General features: G+C 36.2%; 1 protein-coding gene across 9 annotated transcripts in view; it reads right to left on the bottom strand.

Moving 5' to 3' along the window:
• PALS2 (protein associated with LIN7 2, MAGUK p55 family member) overlaps nt 1-12,268 on the bottom strand; it is a 117,888-nt gene that overhangs the window by 30,308 nt on the left and 75,312 nt on the right. For all 9 annotated transcript variants that reach the window (XM_070467592.1, XM_070467555.1, XM_070467574.1 and 6 more), the window contains 2 exons: nt 8,271-8,423; nt 7,262-7,489 (listed from right to left, as the gene is read on the bottom strand). In XM_070467592.1, the coding sequence (XP_070323693.1) occupies nt 7,262-7,489; nt 8,271-8,423 (381 nt within the window). The remainder of the gene's footprint in view (nt 1-7,261; nt 7,490-8,270; nt 8,424-12,268) is intronic.

Here is a 12,268-nt window from a genome sequence, read left to right as displayed (position 1 = left end):
CTTTATAACCTTGTGTTGTACAAACATTTCTTTTTTACACAGAGAAAAAGCATGATTCATTAAAAAAAGGACAAATTAGACTTCATCAAAATTAAGAACATCTGCCTTCATATTATACTGCTAAAAGAATGAAGACAAGCCTTCTCACTAGGAAAAAAATTTTTGTAAATCATAATTCAGATAAAGTACTTGTATCAAAACATAAAGAACTCTCAAAACTAAACAAATGGAAAAAAAAAACTCAATAAAAAATGGGTGAAAGATTTGAAGACATTAAAATTGTCATAACCATGGCAAATAAGCACATGAAAAGATGCTCAATATTAGCAATCATTAGGAAAATGCCAATTAAAATCACCATAAGACACCATGCCACCCTTATGAGAATGGCTAAAATTATAAAGATTGACTATACCAAATGCTGGTGAAGTTGTGCAGTAATTGCAACTTTCATGTAATGTTGGTGGAAATGTAAACTGGTACAACCACTTTTGAAAGTAGTTTGGCCATTTCTTTAAAAGTTCAACATACAACTATCAAATGACCCAATACTTCAAGTCTTAGGTATTTACTCAAGGGACTTACATGTAAATGTTTAGCATCTTTATTTATAATAGCCCCAAACTAGAAACAACAGAAATGTTCACTAGCCAGTGAGTGGATAAATCCAACTGTGGAACAGCCATGTAATGGAATACTCCTTGTCAATGAGAAGGAATCAACTACTAACACACATGAAAACATGGTTACATCCCTCAAATAATTATGCTGAATGTAAGAAGTCAGATTTTTTTAAAAAAGCAAAATCAAAGGATTCATGTTGTATGAACCCATTTATATAAAAATGCAGAGAATATAAACTAATTGATAGTGACAGAAGAGCAGTACTTGCCTGGCATGAAGGTTAGGATGAGGAGCAGGCGGGCAGGATTACAGTGAACCCAGGAAGACTTCCAGGGGTGACAGAGATGTTCACTCTCTCAATTGTATTGAGGGTTTCATGGGTACATAATAGATATGTCCACATTCATTAATTACATACTTTAAGTGTATGCTATTTCTATGAACTTTACCTCAAAGATATTTCTAAAATGTAAAAATAAAAAGTCAAAGCACTGACAAAATAAAAGACTATATAGGAATATGCTGTGCCTGTGCAAATGGTAACAATTAGCAGAAGAGAAATCAAATGTGAAAGGCTGGAGAAACATCTCCACCATGACCTTTGTCATAAATCAGAAGGAGACTGGTAATTCATTTGGGAATGTGTTGGCTGAACATGGTACAAGTACTGCATACACACTCTCGGCCTCAAACCAGTTTCAGGTCCACCTGAGCTTGCGTATTAGAGTAAGTGACAGGGTAGTGAATGCAATGATCAGAGTTGCTAAGAAGTTCTCTAAGATAATAACAGATATGCTATTTTTCCAAAGATTTTCAAAGTGCATGAATTCCACTTCCTCAAATGTGCACATACAAATAACATATTTTGAGATCAGCAAGAAAACTATATTATTTGGTTTAAAAAGCTCTGAGGGGCAATTCATACTCCTATATGGTAAATAGCCATATGTGGGCCACATTCTGTTAGTATAAACAAATAAACCTATGCTGCTCTGAATCATACGAATAATTCTTAATTTACACTACACTTGCTTTTGTTTTTTAATCTTATTAGTTTTAATAATGTAATAAATAGTCATGAGCTTACCACATAAAACAGAAGCTAGAAACCTACACGGTCCTCCTGCCCACATTCCATTCCCTCGCACTGCCCTGGCTTCCCCAAAAGCAAAGGTAACCCTCATCCTGAATCCTGTGTTCACAAATTCTTTGCTTTTCTTTTTGCAAGTTTTATTAGACCTATATGTAATCTGCAAAAATATACAGCTATTTAAAACTTTAAAAAGATAGTATTATGCTCTATGCATGTGCTCTTTTGGGGAACTGACATGCTTATCAACATGTTGCCAGCTACACACGTATTGCTCTAAAAAATTATGTGTCTTAGTATGTGGAAACTGTCAACCTTGATAATGCTAAACCTTTTGCCCCCCAAAGTGGTTATACCAATTTACATTGCCACCAGCAATGTAGAAGAGAGAGTCTAGCTTCACATCTACATTTTTTTGCAACTGAATGGTATAAAATGGTTATCTCACATTGTGATTTTAAATATCTCTTCGCGTGTTTACTGACCATTAGTGTACGGAGAGTAAAATAGGAACACATTTTCACGTATTATCCCTATGAATTAACAGTTCCACTGAATAGTCTTTTTCTCACTGAAAGACATATCAGCTCTGTGAGATATCAAAGTAACATATATGTGTAGATCTCTTTCTGAACTCTCTTCCACTGCTCATTCTGTCTAATCCTATGCCAATACCACATCTCTTAATTCCTACACATTAATAATAAGCCCCTATTTCTGCTTTTCTGCCTCAAGTGTCTTAGCTATGCATCTTACCAAATACCATGAAAAAATCTTACTGAAATTTTCATTGGAATTTAACTGAATCTACAAGTCAATTCAAGGAAAATTGATATCTTTATATTACTGTTTTCCTGTACATAAACATGATATATCTATTTAGATCTTAATTTTTTTGCACATGGAGGTGAATATTTTTATTAGGTTATTTCTAGACATAAATGTTACATTCTCTATTATAAATGATGGCTTAGTTACATTTATAGATGTCTGCTGATGGCATATAGAAATGAAACTGACTTTTGTATATTAATCTTATTTTAAAGCATTCTGTTAAATTATTTCTAGTAATTTACAGTTCAGGGAGGCTTTCAGTTAAAAAAATATTATCTGAAAATAACGTTTTATGTTCTTCTTTCCAAATCTTCTGCTTTCATAATTATTTGTCTTCTTGTGCTTATGGAATTTTCCATAAAATATGAACATAAATGGTACTAATGAACATCCTTCTCTAGTTTTAATTTTTTTAACTAGGCAATGACATTATTAACCCTTGTTTTAAACTTTAAGTTCTGGCTTCTTTGGCTTATAACTGTAAACAAATAGTTGTGTACAAACAAAAATTTAAAACACAGCAGTGTCCAAGAACCTCAGAACTTAAAAATACTACAGGTTTCTACATTTAACTACATCCTAAACAAAATTTTTTAGAAGTCAACATTCTTGAAGTTTCTTTTCTTTCTTTTTTTAAGAAAAGAAGTTCTGTTTGCCTCACTGTTGGAAGCCTCATCAAAATTCTGAACAAGATCACTTTCCTTCCCAGTAGCAAGTGGGGCTTCCCACCCAGCTTCTGCCAGGATCCTGAAAGCTTGTTGACACCAAGCTGGTCTAAGATTCAGGTGGCCTTTCTGTCAGGAGCTTTGTCTCAGCACAGCTGGTAATGGATTGCTGCCAGAAATGTCTGAGCATCAGGATTGTTAAAATGAATCATTACTTACTGGTTTGCAAATATACTTACCTCTTTAAAATCAGAGATAATGTTTATTCTGAGTTTTTTAAAAGAGAACTGAAGATTTTTTTTATCATCTGTTATAACAGATATTTGATATATCATCTGAGGGTGGTTCCTTTTTACCAATGCACAAGTATGCCTGAAGTTTGGCAAGTTTCTCTTTATGGTGGGTTTTTTCTATCTTGGAGTAGAAGTGGGACTTCACAGGGGCCCTGGGCTTGGCACTCAAGTAATCTCAGGAAGACCAGCTTAAAGTTCTGTTCCTGATTTTTAAAGAGAAATGGCTTCTAACAGTCAACTATTGGGAATAATGTTTGTTTTAGTTTTTTCAAAAAATAAGATTAAGGAGGTTCTTTCCTGTTCCCAATTTACTCATCTTATTTAAAAAATCATGAATAGGTCCTGAATTTTATCAAATTCTCTACTTATATTTTTCTTCTTTAATCTGTTAATTTGTTTGGTTACATATATGAGCTTTCTAACATGAAACCTTCCTAGCTTGGACACATTATCTTTTTTATATATCATTAAATTTCATTTGCTAATACATTGTTGAGAATTCTAACATACATCCTTGAATGAAATAAAACAAACTTCTCATAATATTTTTGTTATGTGGGTCATAATGGCCTTAAAGAGAGAATTCCCATTAATTTTGCCTTAAATAAAGAAATGGAGTTTTAAACAGTCTTTGGAAACCTATATACACGTAAGCTAGAGAACTTCAGAATTAGCTGCAATTTCTAACCCCTCCTGGTCTTCAAATTTAAAAATATAGATCTTCTGGTCTCATGAAAGATTTTAAATTTTTAATAAGCACCTCAAATGATATTGATAAAGATGATCTACTGACCATGCATTGAAAAACACAACCCTGGTATGAAGACCTCCTGGTTTCCACCTGCTGTCACAGCAGTAAGAGATAGAGCTGGTGGAGCTTCCAGTTAGTCAAAGAGCGGAAGAACTGGAGAAGCTAAAAGCCCTTGCTTTCCATTAGTGTCTCTCATAAGAGGAGCACAGTGTGCCCAGGACAGTCCTATTCCAGTATAATTAGTAATTATTCCCCCTTTCACTTTAAAAATGTCCCAGTTTGGGTGTGTTTTATCTCTTCTGTTGGAAATCTTCATGTTAGTACCTTCTTTTTTTTTATGGTAAGACAGGTCTGAGATCGGCTCAGGCTTGTATGGAAGGTTAGACCGTCCCTATTTCAATGCCTTCTCCCAGTTCTGAAGGCTAAATAAAAAGCAGATTTTGAGAAGGCACAAGATGGAGAAAAATATATGTCTAAGACAGGGCTAAATATCCTTGCATTTCACATCATTCAGACCATTCACCAGGTGCAGATTTTACAAAGGGATTTGAACCAAAGCCCTCACTATTGATATTAGAAAGAATTTTCCATAAAATAGTCATTATAAAATAAAATAGTCCATTATAGTCATGGTGAGCTGGTAGGAATCCTGAAGTTTGAACTACAGTGGGTTAAAAAGAAAAGTCTAACTATCACAAATAATGTATAATTTTTTTTTCTTCATTTATTTTTATTAGTTGGAGGCTAATTACTTTACAATATTGTAATGGGTTTTGTCATACATTGACATGAATCAGCCATGGATTTACATGTATTCCCCATCCCAATCACAAATAATGTATAATTTTTAAAAAATAAATACATCTTAAGTTCTACTTTTCCAATCTACTTAGGTGCCAACTGAGGAATAAAGATAGTCTGAGGGACATTAGCTATTTAAAATGTCTAATTTCTAATGCCATTTCTCTTATCAGTCTTTTCCTTGAAAAGACAAGGTCTCTATCTTTCATTTAAATGAAAGTTCACTACAAGCCTGTGTATTTTCAGAAATCCAATTTACATGCTAAAATTCATGACTGGCTATTCTTACTCCCCCAAAGAACAATATAAAGCAGGTATTCAACACAGGTTATTTCAAAGACTTTTACAGAACTAGACATACTAGTCTTTTAAATGATCATATTAACACTATTAAAATAAGTATAGTGGCAGCATCTTATGTAAAAGACCTGCAGTTTTACTCATACTTGGAACAAACTTCTTGAAAACCTAAATAATTAAATGCATCTAAAACATTGATGAATATTTCCTATATCTACATTATCTGGATTTGAAAACCCTCTCAAGTTTCAACATGCTTATCATAAGTGTCAACTGTTCCTTTGCAATTATCTCATCACTTTTTCCTTCTTTATCATTTCTTTGGAATCACACCACCACCTCATTACCATCATCACAATAGCAGCAGCTATGGGCTGGTATGCAGATGTGACAGGAGCTGCTGAATTAACCTATTTGATCCTTACAGTAATCTTTTGAGAAAAGAAATACTCACCTATACAGATGAGAAAACGAAGACAGAGAATAAGCTAGTAGGTGGTGGCACAGTTATTTGAAACAAAGCAGTCATCACAGCCTTTCATAAGAACTGCCTTTCACAAATTACCTCACACTTTCAAAAATCTGCTTCCTGGCTAAACAATCTCATCTCTCTCCTTTTTTAAATTCACTCAACATAATGAGGTTAGTGACCACTGTCATTAAAACACTGCCATGCTTAATAATCTGTTTTACCTAAAAATCAGTTACAAAACATAGAGCAAATGGTACAAACCAGGTGTTCAAGATTCTTTTCAATTTGGACCCATTCTCTCTTTCTGGCTTCATTCTCTGTTTCATCACTAGAACACTAAGCTAGAGGTGATCAGGACTACATGCTTATTTTCCTCACAGGGCCTGGAACACGACATGTGTCAAAACTGTTTGCTAATTAATGACAAAAAGTCTTTAAGGTTTTTCTCATATCAGCTGTAGGTTACTGAAATGCTAGGGTCCAAAAATCATTGCACAAGGTGAGTTTAAGTCAAAAAGTTGGATTAAAACTCAACATTTGAAAAACTAAGATCATGGCATCCTGTCCCATCACTTCATGACAAATAGATGGGGAAACAATGGAAACAGTGAGAGACTTTATTTTTGGGGGCTCCAAAATTACTGCAGATGGTAACTGCAGCCATGAAATTAAAAGACGCTTGCTCCTTGGAAGAAAAGCTATGACCAACCTAGACAGCATATTAAGAAGGAGACATTACTTTGCCAACAAAGGTCCATCTAGTCAAAGCTATGGTTTTTCCAGTAGTCATGTATGGATGTGAGAGTTGGACTATAAAGAAAGCTGAGTGCCGAAGAATTGATGAGTTTGAACTGTGGTGTTGGAGAAGACTCTTGAGTTCTTTGGACGGCAAGGAGATCCAACCAATCCATCCTAAAGGAAATCAGTCCTGAATATTCATTGGAAGGACTGATACTGAAGCTGAAACTCCAATACTTTGGCCACCTGATGTGAAGAATTGACTCATTTGAAAATACCCTGATGCTGGGAAAGACTGAGGGCAGGAGGAGAAGGGGGCGACAGAGGATGAGATGGTTGGATGGCATCACCAACTTGATGGACATGCGTTTGAGCAAGCTCCAGGAGCTGGTGACAGACAGGGAAGCCTGGCGTGCTGCAGTCCATGGGGTAGCAAAGAATCAGATGATACAACTGATGACTGAATTGAATAGAGGGTTCATGGTATTCACAGAGAGGTTTCTCAAGTAAATTCCTTTTAATAGTAAGATAACATTGTTTAAAAATTCCAAGAATTCACCCGTGACGAAATAAGGCACTTTAGAACAATTAAACCAGACCATTTTTTCTCTTAAGCAAAAAAGTAGCAACTGGTGGTTATATCCAACAGTGTGATTAAAGGAAAAAAGTATTAGCAAGAATTTTATTACTAACCTGCTGAGGAATAATGGTATCTCTATAGCTTGGTAAAATTTTCAGGGTGACACTTCCACTAATATTTTTCAGTAATTCTTGTAATTCCTTTGGGTTGTTCCCAACTTCATGGCCATTGACTTCTTTAATGATATCTCCCACATGAAGCAGACCTTGACGGTCTATCATCCCTCCATGGAGGATTCGGGCGATTACCAGATCATTATTTTCAACCCTAAATGTTACACCCTGAAGAAAATAAGGAATGGAATTACTGATTTCAGGTTGTTAGGAAGAAATCATAAATATTCATGAATATATATATAAGAAAACAATTCTAAAAATAAGTGGGTAAATCATTCCTACTTTTCCCACATTCACTCATAACTCAATACTCCAATCTCATGAAACCATGCACAATTGTGACAACATACACCATCCCTTAAAAAAGGGACTTCCATGGCAAGACTAACCTTGAAAATTAAACATATCTCAGGCTGCACTGCACAAGGTATGAGGAAGCTCAAAGGAGCAAGCAATGCATTTGTGTATTCTGATGGCCTTGTTCCTGGTGTCTTCTCCTCTCACTTCACTGTTCTCATAGTCAGAGCCCGGAAATGCCATGTTAGCACAAAACTGTAAACATTACTTACCGAATCCTACCAATGTTTTCAATTTTTAATAACAATGTTCTTCTGCATTTTGCTACTATATATAATTAGCAAGCAACCTCAGTTCATTTCTTCAAAGGGTATAGGAAAAAAATAGTTATCCTCTGAAATGTTTTCTACTCATTGGCAAACTTCTCTCCTCTATTTCAGTTTAATTTTGGTTTAATTCTGCATGCTAAATCAAGTTGAGAGTATCACCTGTGTATTTTATACACAAGCCAAAAAAGACTGATGAAACAAACACAAGTAAAGTTTTCATAATGATATAAATTATGGAAGAAAAAAATGAGATAGAGTAGTGACTCAGTCACAAGTATGTAAGATTTCAGATTTAAGAAGGCACTGACTGATCAACTCACCAGTGGTTCCCCAGCCCTTTTGTGAATACCAAGAATACGAATGGCATCTACTGGTAATAACTGATTATTGACAGAAGAATTATTCATTTCCGGGCTTGATGGAGGTGACTCGTAACACTTTGATGCCACAATATCATGGGCCTCCAAGAGTGACTAGAAGGATTCAAAACAGCCTGTGGTTATTGATTACAGATGGAATAAGTTATTAAAAGTAGTAGTTCATTATCCCATTAGAATACTAAAGATTTCCAAAGCATTAATTGGTAATTTTTAGTTATTTCATGAAAATAGTATAAAAGACTGAAGAAAAATTGCAAAGAAAAAAACTCACAAATTCATATATTAAGGATTATTCCTACAAATTATCGAAGCTACTTAAGTCACTAACCTGGGCTGCTTAGCTTTTACCCTGTACACTCTTCTCAGGCAATATTACCCATTCCTATGACTTGAACCACTACTGAGGACTCTCTTGATCCAGATTAAAAATCTGCCCACAACTGGCCAAGAGTCATGATAATTTGAAAAATCAAAACAAAACAAAGGATTATATAGGATTGAAACAATGAATTAATGAAAACTCTGTTAAGTCCACAATACTACTTAAAAAACAGGACTGAAAAAAATCTCATTTGTTACCATTTGAGATTGCCCTTTTAAACAATTCTTTACTGTGAAAATTGGCAAAGGGAGAAAGCTGGCATTTCCCTAACTTTTCAGTCGGAAATGCATTGTAGGTTAACTGAACAGCTCAGCTGATGAGGAAAAACTCTATATAGGATGACCAGCTAAGAATGAGAGAACTTGAAAAACGTCATTTTGCAACCTCTAATGAAAATATTGAGTGAGGCAAGGATTATTAATTTGAGCTCATCACTAAGTAAATGGTTGAAAGGAAACAGCATTTGTATAATGCCAAAATAATAACACACTAGATTACTTCTTAGTGGAAAGGCTTTCAAGAGTAGGCTTTGGCTGTCATTGCCCTTAATCAAGGGAATAATCTCAGCATCAAGAGTGATGGGGCAATGCACGGCTGAACCCCTTTGCTTCAAACTATCACAACATTGTTAATTGGCTAGGACAGAGGAGCTACAGTCCATGTGGTCAGAAAGAGTCGGACACAACCATGTGACTAACACACTCACCCCCAATACAAAATTAAAAGTTTAAAAAAACAAAAATTTCAATTCAGAAAAAAAGAAGAGTGATGGGCCAACCAGATATTATACATCATCTGAGGCAGATTAATTTATGTTGTATCACCTTACTTAAGATGAATACTGCGTGCGAGCTAAGTTGCTTTAGTCATGTCCAACTCTTTGTGACCCTATGAACTGTAGACCGCCAAGGCTCTTCTGTCAGTGGGATTCTCCAGGCAAGAATACTGGAGTGGGTTGCTATGCCCTCCTCCAGGTGATCTTCCAGACCCAGTGATTGAACCTGTGTTTCTGAAGTGTTCTGCACTGCAAGTGGGTTCTTTACCACTAGTGCCACCTAGGAAGCCCAAGATGCACCCTAGTTTCAAATATAACTCAAGCCATCTTTTAGGTAAAACTTCTGTTTATAAGAAATAGGAGAGCTAAACAACACAGCAGGAAAGCACATAAGTAAATCCAAGGAGGGGATTCTGCAGGAAAATGGCCTGGCCTGGTCTCTCTAGTAGGTCAACATCATAATCAGGGGAGAAAGGGATGGTCTAACTAATACCACATATGGACCTAATTTGAAAATTTGTACATACAAACCAGCTGTAAAGAGTATGATTGTGTAAAATGCACTGCAAGTTAGAGGTCCACTGAAATGGAAAAGTGGAAGTCAATGGCTGAAAAAAGGGTAAACTACAAAACAGCTTATGCAAAATGACTGCAGTCAGTAAAGAAGAAAATAGATATGTACATTTATGAATAGAAAAAATATGGAGAAATATGCAACATGGTAGTATAGTGGTGATTCGGGTAATAAAAATGCAATGTCTTAATTTCTGCATTTTTACTTGCTATTTCACAAGTTTATATATTTATTAGACCTCATATAAATTTATGCATTAAATTTTATACTTACATAAAAAATATAGCATGCTTGCAAAGTTCTACCAGATGCATGCTTCTAAGATACCACTAACTTAACATGGCCAGTTATTTTAACATAAGTATGCCCAAACAGTCCTCCTAGAGTGTTCCTTATCTCAGCAGATGCCATCAATTATTTGTCAGAAATTGTCCTTATCAACTTCCCATACTTCTCTTCTGTGGCTGTCACATGTAATCACTCACTAAGCCATATTGATTTTACAGCTTAAAACTCGAAAATCCTCACATTTCCCACTATTTATGCTGCCATCACATCTTCTCACCTTGGCACAAAACCATATAGCTCCACAATCTGACCTCTCCCTGTTTAATAACCACCTCCACCCCTATCCCTACCCAAGGTTTCCCAATGTCCTCTGGATAAAGTTCAAATATCTTAGTATGCATTTAAGGCCTCAATTAACTGGCCCCTGCATAATGGTGTCTCTGACATGTGTTTCTATTTTTTGTATTTAAGATATAGATTTATGTTGGAACCATCTCACTATGCATTTACATAATTTTTGCAGTAACATGGTTAGAGAGTCATGGAAAATCTTGAGGAAAAGCATAGGGGTGCTGCCATTTGATTTTTAATGCTAAGATTTGCAGTGACAAGCAGGTGACACTTTATTCTTCTATCTCATGACCATTTATTGAACAGTCCATTCTTTCTCCATTAAAATATCAGTTCAGTTCAGTTGCTCAGTTGTGTCCGACTCTTTGTGACCCCATGAATCGCAGCACGCCAGGCCTCCCTGTCCATCACCAACTCCCAGAGTTTACTCAAACTCATGCCCATCCAGTCGGTGATGCCATCCAGCCATCTCATTCTCTGTCGTCCCCTTCTCCTCCTGCCCCCAATCCCTTCCAGCAGCAGGGTCTTTTCCAATGAGTCAACTCTTCGCATGAGGTGGCCAAAGTATTGGAGTTTCAGCTTCAGCATCAGTCCTTCCAATGAACACCCAGGACTGATCTCCTTTAGGATGGACTGGTTGGATCTCCTTGCTGTCCAAGGGGCTCTCAAGAGTCTTCTCCAACACCATAGTTCAAAAGCATCAATCTTTCAGCGCTCAGTTTTCTTCACAGTCCAACTCTCACATCCATACATGACCACTGGAAAAACCATTGTTGTTGGCAAAGTAATGTCTCTGCTTTTTAACATGCTATCTAGGTTGGTCATAACTTTCCTTCCAAGGAGTAAGCGTCTTATAATTTCATGGCTGCTGTCACCATCTGCAGTGATTTTGGAGCCCCAAAAAATAAACTCTGACACTGTTTCCACTGTCTCCCCATCTATTTCCCAAGAGGTGATGGGACCAGATGCCATGATCTTAGTTTTCAGAATGTTAAGCTTTAAGCCAACTTTTTCACTCTCCTCTTTCACTTTCATCAAGAGGCTTTTTAGTTCCTTTTCACTTTCTGCCATAAGGGTGGTGTCATCTGCATATCAGGTTATTGATATTTCTCCCGGCAATCTTGATTCCAGCTTGTGCTTCTTCCAGCCCAGCGTTTCTCATGATGTATTCTGCATGTAAGTTAAATAAGCAGGGTGACAATATACAGCCTTGACGTACTCAGTTTCCTAATTGGAACCAGTCTGTTGTTCTATGTCCAGTTCTAACTGTGGCTTCCTGACCTGCATACAGGTTTCTCAAGAGGCAGGTCAGATGGTCTGGTATTTCCATCTCTTTCAGAATTTTCCAAAGTTTATTGTGATCCACACAGTTGAAGCCTTTGGCATAGTCAATAAAGCAGAAATAGATGTTTTTCTGGAACTCTCTTGCTTTTTCAATGATCCAGCGGACATTGGCAATTTGATCTCTGGTTCCTCTGCCTTTTCTAAAATCAGCTTGAACATCTGGAAGTTCTTGGTTCACATACTGCTGAAGCCTGGCTTGGAGAATTTTGAGCATTACCTTATTA

This window comes from Odocoileus virginianus, chromosome 1, assembly GCF_023699985.2.
Source record: "Odocoileus virginianus isolate 20LAN1187 ecotype Illinois chromosome 1, Ovbor_1.2, whole genome shotgun sequence".
In the NCBI taxonomy this organism is placed as follows: Eukaryota; Metazoa; Chordata; class Mammalia; order Artiodactyla; family Cervidae; genus Odocoileus; species Odocoileus virginianus.
Note: the sequence above shows the minus strand (reverse complement) of the source record. Positions and strands in the feature narration are given on the sequence as shown.